Source organism: Phaeoacremonium minimum (assembly GCF_000392275.1).
Source record: "Phaeoacremonium minimum UCRPA7 unplaced genomic scaffold PA7_03_scaffold_47, whole genome shotgun sequence".
NCBI classification, from domain to species: domain Eukaryota; kingdom Fungi; phylum Ascomycota; class Sordariomycetes; order Togniniales; family Togniniaceae; genus Phaeoacremonium; species Phaeoacremonium minimum.
In genome coordinates, this window is record NW_006920954.1 from 446,380 (window position 1) to 463,360 (window position 16,981).

The following is a 16,981-nucleotide window of genomic DNA, read 5'->3' on the forward strand; positions in this document are numbered from 1 at the left end:
GCCTTTGCGAGACGCGTATTTTTAATGGGTTTGCGCCCACTTTGCTAGCGCGTTTTCTGCGATGTCACGATTCGAATTGCCGGCCACTCGTTGACCTGTCAGCTGTTCTTAACCGCCACCAGCTGGCGCTCTTCCGCCATACAGGCTACGTCTGAAACCCATCTCACAGGTGAGGCTTTACCTCTAAAGTTCTCAATGCATTTAAGACATTTGTCTGTAATTTTCGAAAAGCACAGCGCCTTGGACTCAGTGACCATATATAGATCCTATGCATAACTTCTTGTTCTAGTAGATACAAAAGTCCACTTATGAATACTATATACTTACCTACCTTATTCTCATCAGTGAGGAACAACTGTAGAAGTGTGAAGAATAGGGAGGAAGCCGTTGAGCTTTAGCGGCTCAACACCTGCTAGAATACCCCGGTCGGCACCCCGAAGTCACCCGAGACGATCGGGCCACGGGCGGCCGGGGAGAGCCGACAGTGCCTAGAGAGGCCAAAAAATATTATTTTCGAAGACGTCAAGCTGGTAGCTTTACACCGAAACCTCGCCGTAGGCTTACAACATCGAATTTCAGAACTGTTGACAGAGAATGCAGCTTCGGAGAGGTGTGCCATGACCAATCGGTGAATGTACGACTTGTCGAATACCTCCTTGCCATGATGCAAGCCCCGACCATCTCGTCCACAATACTCCGTCGTGTGGCGTCCTCCTCGCCTTGGACATGCGCACAGTGCCGAAACCATGTCGTGAGGAGAGTCGCATCGCGACCCGATGCTGCTAGACGATATGCGACATCTCGATTCTCCTCTTCAGCTAAGCAGAGTGCTGGGCCATCCCGCCGACGACTGGTGCTTCTTGCTGCGACAGGTGGTGCTGCCGGAGCTAGCATACTAGCTTTCACCGACGACATCAAGCAGAGCTACGAATCGGCAGAGAGGGCAGGAAGAGTGGCATCTGCGTTGGGAATATGTATTAATGAGTACGGATATCTGGTTTCAATCGGGTTATTGGCTTTGGCTAATGGACGAGCAGTTACCGGACAACATTGAATCAGCGCGACAAGATCGAGGATGAGGAGGAAAGGACAAAGCTGTTGAAAGATTGTCACAAGAGATGCGCTGTGAGGACACTGAGGGTGTTAGAAAAGAATGGAGGCATTTTCATCAAACTGGGCCAGCACTTGGTAAGCTTGACCCATACCTTCTTTAACTGCAAATGCTCACCTTGGGAACAGAGTGCGATGAATTATCTTCTGCCCTTGGAGTGGACTACGACCTTCATACCGTTACAAGACCGATGTCCAGTATCGTCTATCGAGTCTATTGAAGAGATGTTCAAGAAGGATACTGGAGAGGAGCTGTCCGACTACTTTTCCGAATTCTCGCCGGAGCCAATTGGAGCTGCGTCTCTCGCCCAGGTTCACCTGGCCACTGTCAAGGAAACAGGGCAGAGAGTGGCAGTCAAAGTTCAGCATCCCGGGTTGGCACTCTGGGCCCCATTAGACTTGGCCTTGACAAAATTCACCTTCAAGACGCTGAAGAGATTCTTCCCGGAGTACGATCTTGAATGGCTATCATCTGAAATGGAGCTCTCGTTACCCCAAGAACTCAATTTTGAGATAGAGGCAGAGAATGCAATGCGAACGAAGGCGCACTTTGAAAAGATTCCAAAGCTGCCGCTGGTCATCCCGAATGTTATTTGGGCGAAGAAGCGTATTTTGGTCATGGCCAATGAGTCTGGGCACCGCCTCGACGATTTGGAGTATCTGGACTCCAATGGCATCGACCGCGATGAGGTGTCGGCTGCATTGGCGAAAATCTTCAACGAGATGATTTTTGGCGAGGGGGCGCCACTTCACTGCGACCCTCACGGCGGTAATATCGCAATTCGAAAGAATCCGAAGCGACGCGGGGCCAATTTCGATGTTATTCTGTACGATCACGGTCTGTATCGTGACATCCCTCAGGATCTGCGCCGATCATATGCCAAAATGTGGCTTGCCGTCATCGACGGAGACATGGAGCGCATGAAGAAATACACAAAGGAGGTCGCTGGGGTCAATGATGAGCAATTCCCGCTATTTGCATCGGCCATCACGGGCCGTGACTTCAGTGTGGTCAGTTCGTCGATCTTGGAGCCGAGGTCTGCAGATGAGAAGGAAAACATCAGCGACGCCTTGCAGGAGGGTCTCCTTGAGAACTTAATCCAAATGCTGGGCCAAGTTCCAAGAATCATTCTCCTGATTCTCAAGACCAATGATCTCACTCGGAGCTTGGACGAGAGTCTGCACACTCGGTCGGGTCCGGTGCGAAGCTTCCTCATTCTCGCGAGATACTGCATGCGAACCGTGTTCAACGAGCAGGTTGAGGAAATCCGGAAGCTGGGATCACTGTATTGGCCGCCAAATACTCTGAGGCTCCTGGCGGCTTGGGTGGGATTCTTGAGGGTTGAGACCAAATTAAAAGCATTCGAGCTCTGGCTCAGCATAAAGAGGGCGGTGGGACTACAAGGCGCAACAACGGGATACTGATAGATGAGATAGATACCTTGCATAAGGGGAGCAAAATAGACTTGCATAAATTCAGAAGCCAGGCAAATATGTGTAATGTGGTCGGATATATAGGGTCGTCTCTCAGACAAGACTCTTACTAACTCCGGTGACGGGGCCCGGAAAGGGTAGGTAGGTCATCCTTCCCCCCCAAACCTTGGAAGTGTCTGTCACTCATCATGTCTCGAGCGAAGGTCGAGTCGAGGACACTAGAGACATACGTGCTTGGGCAGCTGCGGCTGGAGCAGCGTGTAGCGCGACAGGGGTGTCCAGGCGGCCGCGTGCCATTGGTTCCCGGGCCTCGGGGTGGAGCGGCCCAGCACTGGGAAGCACAGAGGGAGCATCGGGGCTCGCAGAGGGCAGAGAGGGCACAGAGGGCATATATCACAGATGTCTGCCTTTCCCACCACCCGCAGCCAATTGCCCTCTCTTCTAGCTCGATTACGAGTAGGATCCTGCAGTACGGGCAAACATTAAGACGAGGCCGCGGCTTATCAATGGGGATTCCCTATATAAACCAGCTTTGCCCACCTCCTGACGCCCTTCCCCCCTGATCGCTCCTTTCTCCTGATTTCCCCCCGTCAATCAAGATATTTGGTGTTCCCCTGGGAATTTCTAGATTATATTATATATCGCCCACATTCGTGATGTCTTCCTCAGGAGGAACCCCCTCCCAGCAACAGTCTGGCTTCTTTTCCTCCATCTCACTCAGATGGGACCAGTACGTTAGGCTTGGAGAAAGAGTCGCACCTGCACTAGGGGGTAAGAATACTCGCCCGTCCACACCCCCCTTTTTTTCTAGATAATATGATACTTACCACCGGCAACAGTTTTCCTCGGCGAACTATGGAGCACCCTTCATCAGGGGAATTTGAGGGCTCTCTTCAACAGTCATGACGTCCAGGAGCGATCTTTCGCTCGGTGGTTCAAGGCAAACGGTGTGTCTCCTTTTTCCCCGCAACCGACTTTGCAACGCCATGCTCATGCATGACAGGACATGGCTTCATCCAGTATGAAGATACCACCTCGGTGCCCGACCTCGTTGGCAGTGCGCACGGAATAGTGCTCGACTTGGGCGCAGGAATTGGCAACCAAATACAACGATTTGACAAAGCCAAGGTCCAACACATTTTCGGCGTGGAGCCCAACACCTCCTTTGCGGCGGTCCTCACCGACCGTATCAAGGAGCTGGGCTGGGAGGGCAAATACACGCCGGTTTTCTGCGCCGTTGAGGACGCTACCGAGCTGAAGAAGCACGGGATCGTGCCCGGCAGCGTTGACTGCGTCGTGTGCATGCAGGTTCTGTGCTCGGTCGACAAGCCAGCAGCCGTCGCTCGCGAGCTGTACAGCCTCCTGAAGCCAGGCGGAGAGCTACTTTTCTGGGAGCATCATCGTAGTACCGATCGATTGACTCGGATATTTCAATGTGAGCCATATTCCGATTCTCCTTAACGGCAAAAACTAATTGATCCAGGGCTCTGGAGTTCGGTCTGGTCCCTGTCTCTGGCAGGCTGCCGCCTTGATCGGCCTGTCAAGGACGCTTTCCTCCGCGCAGGCGATTGGGAGCTTGTGCAGATTGACGAGGATAAAGACGGGGCATTGATCATGCCCCGTGTCTGGGGCAAACTTGTGAAGCGCAGTGTGTGAGGCCAGGAAGGGGCTCAAGTTCATATGTCCAAATCAAGCTTTCATTTCTGCCATTCTTTTACGCCCCTTATAAATCAAAGTATACACTTATATTCTTTACTCATCATAGCCGCCCTTGACTCCAATCATACCCGTATTGGACCGCTTCTTCTTTCCCCACGTCTCCTTCGCCCACTCGCTGATCGTGAAACCCCAGTGTCCTGCTACCAAGGCACCGCTAAGGATGTTGATAACCTTAATGAGGAACACGAGGAAGCTGTCTCTCGATTCCTCGATTGATAGGAGAATCGGTTCAATATCGTACTTGAAGAAGATGCCTGGGATGGTGCGCTCGCTGACCTCCGTGCTCTGCTCCGTGACTGCATATTGATTTGTGAAAAGTAGCTTGCTCGGGCTACGCGAGCCTCCCATGCTGTAGACTGTCGGCACGACAGACATGAAGTATTGGAACTTGTGAAAATGATTCGGCGCAGTGTTGACGGTCAAATCCAGGGGGTTTTCCAGTGACGGATAGAACTGTCCAAAGGACAGCTCTGAGATGATGTGGGAGAAGTTGAAAGCTACACAACAACATTAGCAGGCCAATATACCCCAGCATAGTGAATGCTTGAACCTACCACTGTGATCCAAGTGCTCTCCGAACTCCATATAACCGTGTCCTCTCGCGGTGATGTGGAAGTCGCCCTGTACCTTATTCAGGTCAAGGTTGCCGTAGATGCGACAGCTGTCGCCCTCGGAACCCCAGAGCCTAGGCGTCTTGCCCCATCTAGCCCTCTTCTTGCCAATGGCAATGATGTCGTGCACATGCTCCTCGCCAAAACCCTCCTCGTGCGACATCGTAGTGTATCCCTCTCCGGTGATCAGCCTGCCGTGCTTGTCGCGATTAAGACGATGCATGCCCTTGCTGTCGACCCACTGCGCCCAGTTCGTCGGATCGCGCTGCAACATGGATGCGGCAAGGATGCGATCGCCCGCAGCATCTTGCACGTTTACGTGCAGGTCCTGACACTTCATCCGCACCACAATGTCCATGTTGATCTGCATTGAGTGGCCGACGCCCTTCTCGACCGCGAACGTGTGCGTCTCGGAGCCGCGCCACCACCGTGATAGCTCGGACCACACCAGTATGACTGTCACGACGATCATGGCGACAGTCCACTTGCCGCCGCCGGACGTGCGGGTGACATACTGAGGTTTTGATTTCGCTGCGGAACAATGGCGATTAGTGACTACGTGGTCCCCTGAGCTACCACTGGTAGAGAAACTGATGGAACTCACGGAATGCGTCAAAAGCGCTGACAATGCTTCCCTTGGCACCGAAGGCGTCCTCGTCGAGGTCGTGCTTCTCGAAACCGTTCATGGTGGCGTGTGTGATTGCGACAGCTTGTGATAGTAATGCGTGTCGAGAGCCGACTACTGCAAGTTCCCCGTGCGGGACTGCTTATCGAGTCTACCTCATTACCCAGGAGACGCTTCTGAGTTGTTCAATGTATGCAGCTCGCAGGGTCTTGGTCAATTGAATAGTGGTGTCGGCTTTCTGCTTGTCAATCTTCTACAAGGAAGAGAGTTGTCTGCAAGACCGGCAGCCTTCATGGTACAGCCAGGGTCTCATTGAGGACAGGTCAACCGAAAGTTATTTCAGCCACAGACCCCTGCTCAGGGGCGCCATCTCATTCGTGGCAGATGGCGCAGCTAGGGGGTGTACTTAACGTGTATCTGCAGGCGTTAATATAGTGAACTGCGGGGGAATACCGGCTCACTTATTCGGGATTCTTCTCACACGGCTATTATAATTGTACCTCACCTACTGGCGTGACTTACCCATGGTACTTTAGTATAATGGGAACTGATATTTTGGGACTTATTTGAAAGTATTTGGGAAAATATTTACGTGTCCAAACGAGTAGTGAAATTGCTCAAGCTGTTTCTGCAGATGTATGTCACCAGTTTGAGCTAACATGCTGCCAACTCCAAGATTCCCCTCACGAGACTTCCCCGCATATGATGATATCGATGAGGACTGAAAACTCCCATGGGAATCGCCATAGTTAACGCAGCTTTTTTGGCATTTCTATGAAATAGTCGTGACTACATTACAACCGGCTTCACTTTTTATACGTTGCTATACGTAATGTATGAATCACAGATCTCGTTTACTCTCGACACGGTCTGTCCATGGTGCGTGTTCACATAAATCAACCTCCAAACTTTTGCTCTGACAGCCGCAAAGGACATATCTTGCCAAACGGCGACTTGACAAGGCCCTCGCCGAGATCCAGTCCTCAGAAATGTTCTCAAATGTGCACTTCACCTTAAAGTTCCTCCCCTATCAGCTCTACCCAAATTTCCCTTCCGGCGACGGAGAGGACAAGTATGCCTGGTACAGAGATGAGAAATATGGCGGCTCAGAAGAACGAATGGGCATGTATACGCAACTCATGAGCTCCTACGGAGAACCCATCGGCATCAAGTTCAAATTCGGCGGGACCATTGGCAATACGTTGCACGCCCACCGTGTAGTGCAGTATTTTCAGGAGCACAGCGGTGCCGAGACGGCAGATAAATTGATTAACTCACTATACCGAATGTATTTTGAAGAAGAGAAGCATCCAAGCAAAACTGAAACATTGGTTGCGGCTTGTAAGGAGGCAGGCATCGACGAAGCAGAGGCCAGGAAGATCGTGGAGGATGAGACCGAGGGCTTGGCCGATGTTAAGAGCGCTATCAGAGAGTCTGGTCTGAACGGAATAGACTCAGTACCTTATATTACAATCGAAGGAAGGAAGCGGGATATTACACTCGTTGGTGCTAAGGAAGTTGAGCAATATGCCAAGGCTTTGCAGACTGTTGCGAAGGAAAGCAGTTGAAGTCTCGGTCCGTAGTTCAGCAGTGTGTTACTGTAAGCTTAACGGTATACATGTCTTCGTGCACAGATGGTTCTAAGGGGCCCGACTGGCTCCGTCTCCTCAAGGCTACCTCAATCGCTAAATGGCCTGTTTAATATAATGCCACAAGTCAAGCTTTGACCAGCATTTCTTGTCAAGTAAGGATTTCTCAAAAAGAAACATCAATCTTCTCATGTTCACGATTAGAAATGTTGACGTTTCAATGAAGTCCGATACAAATACGGTGGGCATGCGACGGACATTCATAAACAGTGTGAACTTGAAGGAGCGAATTTTCATTTGAAGACACTCTAGTATCTCTCCATAATCCACTGTCGTCTCTCTGCATCATTCATGCCACTCAAAAACTTCAACTCAAACAGCTTGACGGCAGTGTACTTCTCCACCATCTCTGATCCAAGCAGCTTTGTCATCTCCTCATCTTCCTCTAGCGCTTTCAAGGCAGCCTCCAGGCTAGTCGGCAGCTTCTTGATCACGTTTAACTCCTTCCTGTCGTTGTCGGTCAGCTGGGCGGGATCAATCTCGCAATCTCTCCATACGAGCTCCTCCCTGGTGACCACGCCATGAGTGCCGGCCAGGAAGACAGCGGCCATGGCAAGGTACGGATTTGCCACGCCGTCCAGGAGCTTAAACTCCCAGTGGCTGTCCTCAATCTTCCTCAGAGCGGTCTCCCTGTTCTGGGTGCCCCATGATACCCAACTGCCGCCCGCCCAGACGCCATCGCCTAGTCTCTCGTAGGACACAGGGTTGCTATATGTGAAAGCCAGAATGGCACATAGATGCTTCAGAACACCAGCGTAGAATTTCTCATACACCTGGGGCTTCGATCCGCCCGGCGAGGAGATGGACATGTGTGCATGGGACGCCGTGCCACATGTGTGAGGGAATGGTTTAGGATGCAAAGTGAACCGATATCCAGCAGCAGCAGCCATTCCAGAGATGACCTCCCGTGTATGGAGGAGCGTGTCGACTGCTTCGACAGGAGGCAGAGGCGGGAGAATGAGTTCGAATTGGCCCGGCGCACTTTCCGGATGAAGTTGTTCAACATAGATGCCCATCGAATCCAGCTCGGCAACGATATCGGCAAGAAGCTTGGGAATCTTTGGGTCGACGAAGAATTGAGAGACCGACCAGGCATGGCCATCATTGGTAAGGGTTTCAAACTTGCCATCGCCAGACGTCGACCGCTCTACCAAGAGAAATTCGATCTCGAAGCCGACAAGGAAGGCAAGTCCCTGTTCGGCAGCAATATCAACGGCTCTATGTAGTTGCGTCCGAGGACAGATCCGCACTCTCGAGCCGTCCTTCTCTCGAAACTCTCCGTACATGCTTGCGTGCCCCTTGATAGGACCCCACTTCAGCGAAGAGAAGTCCGGGTGAAGCCTATACTCACCGGTTCCTGTGAAGCCAGGAGCAATCCAGTCATTTTGCAGCAGACCCAAGCTAGCCGTTGTAATGCCAATGTCTGAAGAATTCCCTTCTTGTAGTGATGTTATGAATTTCCTGAAAGGAACCATGCGCATCCGGGGGGTAGCTGTGAGGTCAGTCCAGTTGATGCGGACGAACTTTGGCGGGCTGTTTCCTTGTAGGAATGTCTCGAATATTTCCTCATCGGTAAGTCCTTTCTGGGTATCCGGAGATGGAGACGGGTCATCATTCCATTCTGAGAACTCCAGCTCAAGCTGGTACAGCTTATTCGAGTTCTTGAAGAGAATGTCCCTGGTAAGTTCAATGGCTGCCTTCCAGCCAATATGTCCTTTACGCACATAATCGGTTAGGACCTACCATGGATTAGCGTTTGAAGAGCATATCAAACTAGAGATAGACTTGCCGTTGCCAAGACCTCGCGCACTTGTAGAGTTGCGAGCAGATATGTTTCAGGGAACCAATGTCCATCCGTACTCCACAAGATTTTAGACCACGGACAGAGCTCCAGAATCTGCCTCACGATATGCTCTTGGCCATCCTCGCTGACGAAAGGGAAGACCTCGCCAATGTCCGCGTATACATTAGCATAGACGCACGCCAAGTAGCCTGCTTCACGAGTGAATGGATAACTAGCATGCAGGATAACAATAGGGACCTCAGGATATGCGCGGATGAACTCCTGCAGGTGAGAAGGCGATGATTTTGTGAGTGTGATATCGTTATCTCCCAGGCCTGTATGGAATTGGATAGGCTTCTTGTGGCGTGCTGGGCTTTCTCTGATAAGCCCCGCAACCCGATGAACGAAGAGGTCATTGAGTCCATCGTGCTGTAATCTCTTAAACTGGCCTAATATTCCGAAGTTCACAACAATATCTGTGAATGAGTCCTTGGCTAGTGCAATATTAACGATCTTGGGAATATCGAGACCAGTCCGGTAGCAGATGACGGACTTGAACCCCACAACTTCTGGGTCCTCGATTGCCTCCTTGATAGCGGCATCAAATTCATCGAGCATCTTGTCAAATAGAGACTCGTCGGACATGGACTTCTCGTAGGTCATGCCATATCGGTTGATGATAGCAGCGGCAATAGCTTCGATCCTCACAATGCGCTTACACTGGTTGCGTGTGTATTGGTCGTGCCAAGCAATGTCATGCACATCTTGCTCGTTATCCAGACCATCATCGATCAGAATCGTCTCGATCCCGCCGAGGCAGTCGCTCACCCAGTTGTACCAGGCGTCATCCTCATCAACTCTCTTTTCCTCAATAGCGCTGACTACATCTTCCCACGTGGCCCCGCAACCTAGCACACGAGAGAGCTGTTTAACTGCCCGGTGATGAGCCAGACTGGTCGACGCCGCATGGATGGCATCGCCTGAAGCCTCGGTGATGATGGACATAAGCGGGTGGCGGCCCAGCGCCTCCGGCTTCAACAGCGGATGCGCATGATTGTCGATGATGGGTGTAAGACGTATTGCGCGGAGAACGGCGTCGAGCTGAGCCTTGGTGACGCCAGACTTGGCGCCGATCCCAGCACCTGCCCACGATGCCATCTCGCCAGGAATTGCGGTTGTTGTTTCTGCTATGGAGTTGTGAAGTCGGAATGACTGTATCCTGCGAGTCTTTGAAAGACGGCGTGCGCCGTGGAGCTTATCAGTGGGACATCCAGATATTAGACCGTGTGACGAATGATGACAAGAGGTGGTCAGAGCTCAAACAACATCACAAACAGCTCTGCAAATTGCTCATGAAATATCGAGACAAATCATCTGACAGCTTTCCAATATGATATTCGCATTGCGCAAAATCCAGATTGTAGCGAGCCCGTCTTTGGCTTTGTTCCACTGAGAGCGACAATTGCGCAATGCAACCAAAGCTGGTGGATAGCTTGTTAGAAAAGCGCCACCATCTTCAGGATAGCCACTTACAGGTACTACCTACATAGGTAGCGACCTGGAACACAGCCCTATCAGACCCCTAGTCCGTGCCGCCCCTGCGCAAGCGAGCGGCGGGGTATGAGCACCAGTGTCAGAACATGGCTCTTTATACAAGAAGTGCCCGAGATGTCAGCAAGCAAGGAAGCTCTTTCTTGTTGATTCACCCCCGAAGTATCTGCCTCTCTTATTCGTTTTTCCCTTTGTAAAAAAAAGGACTCTCTGAAAATGGGATCAAATAAATTCAACTCCGAAATTTGAATTCATGCCCTCCTGCTAGCTGCAAAGATAACTTTGAATTTATGGGTTGCTAATTTGCGTCTACATTTCTATCTCCCGTTATGCAAATGCTGTGAGTGGCTGAGTGGCACACCTCATTGATCTCAGAGTGACAGCAGTCACAATATAGCGACGGCTTGTGCTAAAGTGATAGAGAGACGGCGTGTTTCTCGCAAATGGGATGAACTGCGACCCATTCGGAGCTTTTGATCAGATCTCCAACGCCGAGTTATGGGATGCTATACAGCAACACAAGATGTTATCGAGCGTTTGGATATTTATCGGGACTGCACCGGGTGTGGACCGCCTATGCACGGTGAAGGGAATGCTTACTTCGGATCAATGCGGGGATATCAATGTCTTCAAGAGGTTTGTATCCAACCAGAAGCCCTTCTGGGTGACTGTTGCCATGGCCGTATGGCGCCTTTCCAATTGAAGGACACCCTTCCCTTCAATGTCAAGTAGTTAATCCTATACGGCAACGAAGGGAATCTCCCTCAATAAAAGTCTCGGCTCGCAATTGCAAGACATCGTGGCAAGCACAGAGTTCCCACGATTGAGTTATGTTAGTTTAGAAGAGACATACGAGAGGATCGCTGCCTACAGAAAAAAGGCTGTACCCCCACCGCATGATCTAATTGCACAAGCTTGTGCAGAAAATGGCAGGAAATACGAGACAAAGAGTGCCTCCTCGTGTACAAAAGGAGGTAAGGGGACACAGGAGTACCGAAGCGTGGAGAAAACCCGCGATCACATGTATTCGGAGCTGATTGATGTGAGATTTGCCTTGGAAAAATACATATACAGGCTTAGAGGGCTCACCCCTGGGATCTCTAGTGATGGGCAACTTGAGATTTCCCTAAAAGAACTCGACACCTACGAATTGCCACGGGAAGAGTTGACTCCACAGGGTGTGTACCCAGAAACGGAGGTATCAGATGATGAAGACGAAAATCTTGATCGGTATTGGGATTGGTATTGGGGGAAAGATGACAGTGAGGATATCTATTTCACCAGATTCCGATCCTTGTGAAGGAAGTTCAGCTGTCTCTGGGAGCAGTAGTGAAGATTCAAATCAGAACCTTGACGGAGAATAGCAGAGACCTATCCATGAACGACTCTGGGTCCTGTGCCTCTGAGCCTGACAATTGAGAGCTTTGCACTTCTTGCATCACTTTCTGCTACTATTGTGACTAGAAATAGGACGTTAGGAGAGGGCCAAAGATGATTTGCGACGTCTCTAGTTGCAATGCAAACAGGACGCTCGAGCCCAATGTGCCTTCCAACGCATCAAGGATTGCATTGAATTAAGCTGATATGACTTTCATTTTCGCGAAGCGCGTCGGAGGTCGGAGGAGTAGTCATATATCAAGTCGATATACGTGTGTACATACAGTATGAAATGAGTACCACAATATGCCTCACCCCTGAACGCCTCATTTCCAATCCCTTCCTGCAGGCCCACTGAGTGGGTGGTCCTTGCCGCCGTTGTCTTAATAGGAAAGGAGAGGGAAGACACGCGTATTCTGAGTGGCCAGGTCCCCTGAAACTACACAGTGTTACTCTGAGCGCACACCACCACGTGCAAACTCATCTGTGGCGCGGCAGTTGATGAGGGAGCCGGTCGCCGGGAATGCAATCGCCGTCATGCTGGGACTCGTATCGTCAGATTGTCTTAGAAAGGATAAGCCATCTTTGAGAATATTACTCATTGTTCTCTTACGCAGTAGAGCCTACATTGCATGGGCATGAGGAGGTGCTAGCTAGAAAACCTGCACGAACAAGAGACCATAGACAGACAGATACCCGTATTCGATGGGCGGACCGATGACACGTTTAACGTTACCTGCCAAGCCAAGCCCTTTCGTAATGAAGCAGATGCCACACACATACTGCGTATTGCATCAGTTGAATACAATGCAATGCACAGCCCCTCCCTAAATTCAGACCTTGAGGGAGGCGACTCAGGTGAGTCGTGCTGGAGGTGGCCAAGGAGGCCCCGTATCACATCGCTGAGGATGGCCGACCGACAGACCGACAGACAGACAGACGGACAGTGAGAAAAAAACCGGGAACTGGCTGGACTGATGATGCAGCCCCTCCAATTACCGCCAACCGCTCGCCCCAGCTGGGGTTCAGTTGATGGGTGGCCCACCAGCCACACCCTACGCAGGCGTGGCAGGCTAGAATCGCTAGCAGTGTTCTTTGTTTGAGTGGTGGTGGGCGGCACGGGTGGTCTTTGTGGGTCAGGAACCCGCTACCCTATCTGTATTCAGTGGTTCTGAGACCCCTGTCGTCCCTGGTGACAACCCCCAAGCCAGACACGGCCTAGTCTCCCCTAGCGGTCCTCTCGCCCTCCTTCTTCATTGTCTGGCCAGTCCGCCTCTCCAAGACCTCCCAAGACTTCCAAGGAACCCAAGAGATCTCCAAGAAACTTGGCTTCACTCATTCACCTTTTCTCACTCCATCGCAGGGCGACACAATCGATAACACTCGCTAGCTCCACTATCGAACCGCATCGCGGCTTCAGATTCACTTACACCGTCGCCGTCAACGTCGATTTCCAGCGTCCAACGCCCGCAGTATCTCGATTCCGCTGCGCGTTTCTTTTCTTGGCCTCATTTCCTGCTTTCCCCTTTTCCAGTCGCTCGCTCAACCAGCATTTTTTTTCCCACAACCCACGATGACCTCACTCGTTTCCCGCGCCGCCGCGGCCCTCCTCGTCGCAGGCAGCGTCGTAAATGCTGCTTTTTCTATTGATTCCGACTGTGAGTGCTTCCTGCCATCTTGAATGGCCGTTTGTCCTCAAAATGCAACGGTCTTGGCACGGGTCCGTACTGACAACAAGCAACATAGCCGCCATAAAAGAGACAGCACGAACTCTCGCTTACGATCTCATGTCATATTACAAGGGAAATCAATCCGGACAGACACCAGGAATTCTCCCTGGGCCGCCGCCCGCCGGCGACTACTACTGGTGGGAAGGAGGTGCCATGTGGGGGACCTTGATTGACTATTGGAAATTGACCGGCGACGACTCCTACAACTCGGTCGTCACGGAGGCCATGCTGTTCCAGGTTGGCCCGAACGAGGATTACATGCCGCCGAATGTCACAGCATCTCTCGGAAACGACGATCAGGGCTTCTGGGGCATGTCTGCCATGCTTGCCGCCGAGAACAACTTCCCCAACCCCGATTCCGACAAGCCTCAGTGGTTAGCTCTGGCGCAAGCCGTCTTCAACACACAAGCGGACCCAGAACGACACGACGACACCTGCGGCGGTGGACTCCGCTGGCAGATTCCTCTGGCAAATAACGGTTACAACTACAAGAACAGTGAGTTTCTTGGCGATCGAAAAATATACGGCTGTGAATCATGGCCACTGACATGTCATAGGCATTGCAAACGGCTGCTTCTTCAATCTGGGTGCGCGATTGGCGCGTTACACGGGTAACCAAACGTATGCCGACTGGGCCGACAAGACTTGGGATTGGATTACGGGTGTAGGTCTCATGGATGCCAAGTACAACATCTATGACGGTGGTCACGTTGAGCACAACTGTACCGATATCAACAAGGCTCAGTTCTCTTACAACAACGCCGTTTACCTGCTAGGCGCTGCCTACATGTACAACTACGTAAGTCCACATTGTCTTTCACAAATTATCAAGAGTAGGACGACTAACAAACTGGCAATTAGACCAATGGAAGCACAAAATGGGAGGAGAGGGTCACGGGGCTCCTACAGGCCACCTTTGATGTCTTCTTCCCCGACAACATCGCTTACGAGGTTGCCTGCGAGGAGAAGATGAGCTGCACGACAGACATGCTGAGCTTTAAGGGCTATGTCCACCGTTGGCTGTCAGTGGTTGGTCAACTCGTGCCAGGTGTCCATGACCAAATCAAATCTACTCTCAAGACCTCTACTACAGCGGCGGTCGCCCAGTGCACAGGCGGAGATAACCAGCGTACATGTGGGTTCGGTTGGAAGTCCGGAGTTTTTGACGGCAGCGTTGGTGCCGGCCAGACCATGAATGTTCTAGCCGCAGTTTCGTCACTTCTCATCGACAACGTTGCAGGGCCAGTGACAAACTCTACTGGCGGCACCAGTGTCGGCAACAATGATGCGGGTACGAAGTCTGACAAGTTCAACGAGAAGGCCGCACCACCCACCACAGGCGACAAGGCCGGTGCTTCTATCCTCACAATCTTGATTCTCGGTTCAGCGGCAGGCATGTTCGGATGGATGAGCAGCGGCATCTAGATCAAGCGCACGCTTGACTGCCCATTTCTTCGTATGACGTCTATAGAACATTCGCGACGGCCGTGATTACGCAGCACACTACACTACACTACACTACACTCGTCTTTCTCGACGCTGTTTTCCTTGGATCTCGAGATGGATACTGGCGTTCAGGGAGTGGAAAGATGGATACATCCACAGGGGAAGGAAACCATTCTTGTGGCGTTTGAATAAAGGTCCCTGTACGGCTTTTACATTCTTGCAAGGCATGCCAAGTTTCTTTTTTCTTCTTGCAACATAAACAACAACCCCCACAGAGGCATGTTGACCTCTTGTTTGGCTTCTCAACGGACGGACCTAGGGGCGGCTAGATCTTCTACATTATAGTAGCGAAAATCAAATGTATTGTTAATGAAACCATGACCTGTTGAAACCACCTCAAGTTATCGAGCATGGGTTATAACGCAGTGCTCAACGTGAGTTGTGATGGTTAGTCTTGGCGACGATGACTGTGAGACATGGAGGCGACATGATGGGTTTAGAACTGGCCATGGTATTCTCGAAATGCTATGCATTTTGAACTGAGAAAAGTGCTTCTCGTCTCATCTCTCAAATCAATGACGTACCTGTATGCCTTTGTAGAACTGAAAAGTGTCGAGTTGGCGGCGCCGAAGACCTGGGTTCTGCCACAGTGGGCGTTTCAGGAAGTGGAGACCGCTGCGAACCATTTGCCGAGGCGATCCTCAAACATCTGAAAGATCAGAAGACTGTTTCTCAGAAATCCTCTCATCCTAGTAGTACCTGGACGGCCAATCCGTCTATCGGTTTTCTGTGGCCTGTCTTCCATAACTGCGTGTCACAGTGCCGGTGATCATCGGACAAGCGCGTGTGTTGTAGCTACATTGCCGATCTCCGAAACCGACGCCGGAGCCGGAAGGCGAGCACCCAGCCAGCCAGCCCGAATCGGGGAGGTCCCTTCTCTGCAGAAACCCAAAAGGCACCATCCTTAGAGCAAAGACTTAACTGTCAGAGTGCTGGAAGATGGCGCCAATCCTAGACTTCAACAACAGGGCACTCTATCCCTCATTCGTCGACCTCCCCGAGGATGAGCCCACATCCACTGGCAATGATGCCACGGACAATGACTGGTGCCTCCTCGCCCAAGTCAAGGACGACATGACGATCAACAAGCCGACCCTCGTGCTGACCGACCGGGACGGCGCGCCGTTTGCGATGGTCTTTGAGGGGCTCGGCCGCGACGACCTGGACCTGAAGGCGCTGGGTCTCAAGAAGGGCGCCACGGCCGTCGTGCCGCGGGCGAAGCGCACGAAACCGGCCGAGGAGGGCAAGAGGGGATTTGTGCGTATCGCGGAGGGGCAGGCGGCGCAAGTGCGGGCTGTGCCGGGGCCGTTGGCTAGAGTCCTTGAGATCGGGTCGAAACTATCGCCGGCGTCGAGCGAAGTGCGGGATGGTGAAGAGAGCTGTGAATCCTGTGGGACGTCCAAGACAGGCCTGTCGAAGTGTACCGGGTGTGGCAAAGTCAGGTATTGTTCAAAGGTGAGTTTCTTTCTCCAGGAAACTGTTACGATTGAGTTGAGTGCTTATGAGAACGGTAGGCTTGTCAAGTCAAAGGCTGGAGCGAGGGAGGTCACAAGTCAGATTGTAAAATCTTCAAGGCAGTCAATGATATTTGGAAGTGATAGCATTAATTTGATGGGTCGTGATCAAAGCCACAACCCCCCCAAACTGGAACTTTAGCTCTTGCATAAAAGTAGACCTTGTTTGTAAGAGTTGATGTACGCCTGCAGCTAGCAACCCCATTCGTGGCCGTGTCATTGGCCGGGTTGTGGAGAGGTCCCAGCATGCCGGCGCCGGCTGGGATGGGCGGGTCGCGGGGTTAGTTAGGCTGCGGGGACGGAGATCGTTAACCGGCTCCCGATAGAAGTCTCATCTTCCGGCGCTCTGAAGAACGCTGCAACGGTATCTAG

At 51.6% G+C, this 16,981-nt stretch overlaps 7 protein-coding genes across 7 annotated transcripts; 5 read left to right on the plus strand and 2 right to left on the minus strand.

Moving 5' to 3' along the window:
• Positions 1-1,335: 1,335 nt before the first annotated feature.
• Positions 1,336-2,535, plus strand: UCRPA7_1032 (putative abc1 family protein; the record flags this gene model as incomplete). Its single annotated transcript, XM_007913620.1, has 1 exon — positions 1,336-2,535. The coding sequence occupies one exon, from the start codon at positions 1,336-1,338 to the stop codon at positions 2,533-2,535; it is 1,200 nt and encodes a 399-aa protein (XP_007911811.1).
• Positions 2,536-3,265: 730 nt separating this feature from the next.
• UCRPA7_1033 (putative methyltransferase type 11 protein) lies at positions 3,266-4,200 on the plus strand (the record flags this gene model as incomplete). Its single annotated transcript, XM_007913621.1, has 4 exons — positions 3,266-3,274; positions 3,458-3,491; positions 3,548-3,979; positions 4,028-4,200. 4 exons carry the CDS (start codon positions 3,266-3,268, stop codon positions 4,198-4,200), a joined length of 648 nt encoding a protein of 215 aa, XP_007911812.1.
• Positions 4,201-4,296: 96 nt separating this feature from the next.
• Positions 4,297-5,560, minus strand: UCRPA7_1034 (putative copii-coated vesicle protein; the record flags this gene model as incomplete). The annotated part of the gene is made up of 3 exons (XM_007913622.1): positions 4,297-4,760; positions 4,818-5,405; positions 5,479-5,560. The coding sequence occupies 3 exons, from the start codon at positions 5,558-5,560 to the stop codon at positions 4,297-4,299; spliced, it is 1,134 nt and encodes a 377-aa protein (XP_007911813.1).
• A 771-nt stretch (positions 5,561-6,331) lies between these two features.
• Positions 6,332-7,067, plus strand: UCRPA7_1035 (putative dsba oxidoreductase protein; the record flags this gene model as incomplete). The annotated part of the gene is made up of 2 exons (XM_007913623.1): positions 6,332-6,378; positions 6,431-7,067. 2 exons carry the CDS (start codon positions 6,332-6,334, stop codon positions 7,065-7,067), a joined length of 684 nt encoding a protein of 227 aa, XP_007911814.1.
• A 329-nt stretch (positions 7,068-7,396) lies between these two features.
• On the minus strand, positions 7,397-10,089 carry UCRPA7_1036 (putative glutamine synthetase-like protein; the record flags this gene model as incomplete). The annotated part of the gene is made up of 2 exons (XM_007913624.1): positions 7,397-8,887; positions 8,959-10,089. The coding sequence occupies 2 exons, from the start codon at positions 10,087-10,089 to the stop codon at positions 7,397-7,399; spliced, it is 2,622 nt and encodes an 873-aa protein (XP_007911815.1).
• A 3,343-nt stretch (positions 10,090-13,432) lies between these two features.
• UCRPA7_1037 (putative glycoside hydrolase family 76 protein) lies at positions 13,433-15,014 on the plus strand (the record flags this gene model as incomplete). The annotated part of the gene is made up of 4 exons (XM_007913625.1): positions 13,433-13,517; positions 13,606-14,085; positions 14,147-14,388; positions 14,451-15,014. The coding sequence occupies 4 exons, from the start codon at positions 13,433-13,435 to the stop codon at positions 15,012-15,014; spliced, it is 1,371 nt and encodes a 456-aa protein (XP_007911816.1).
• A 1,020-nt stretch (positions 15,015-16,034) lies between these two features.
• On the plus strand, positions 16,035-16,693 carry UCRPA7_1038 (putative zinc mynd-type domain containing protein; the record flags this gene model as incomplete). Its single annotated transcript, XM_007913626.1, has 2 exons — positions 16,035-16,352; positions 16,610-16,693. The coding sequence occupies 2 exons, from the start codon at positions 16,035-16,037 to the stop codon at positions 16,691-16,693; spliced, it is 402 nt and encodes a 133-aa protein (XP_007911817.1).
• Positions 16,694-16,981: the final 288 nt, after the last annotated feature.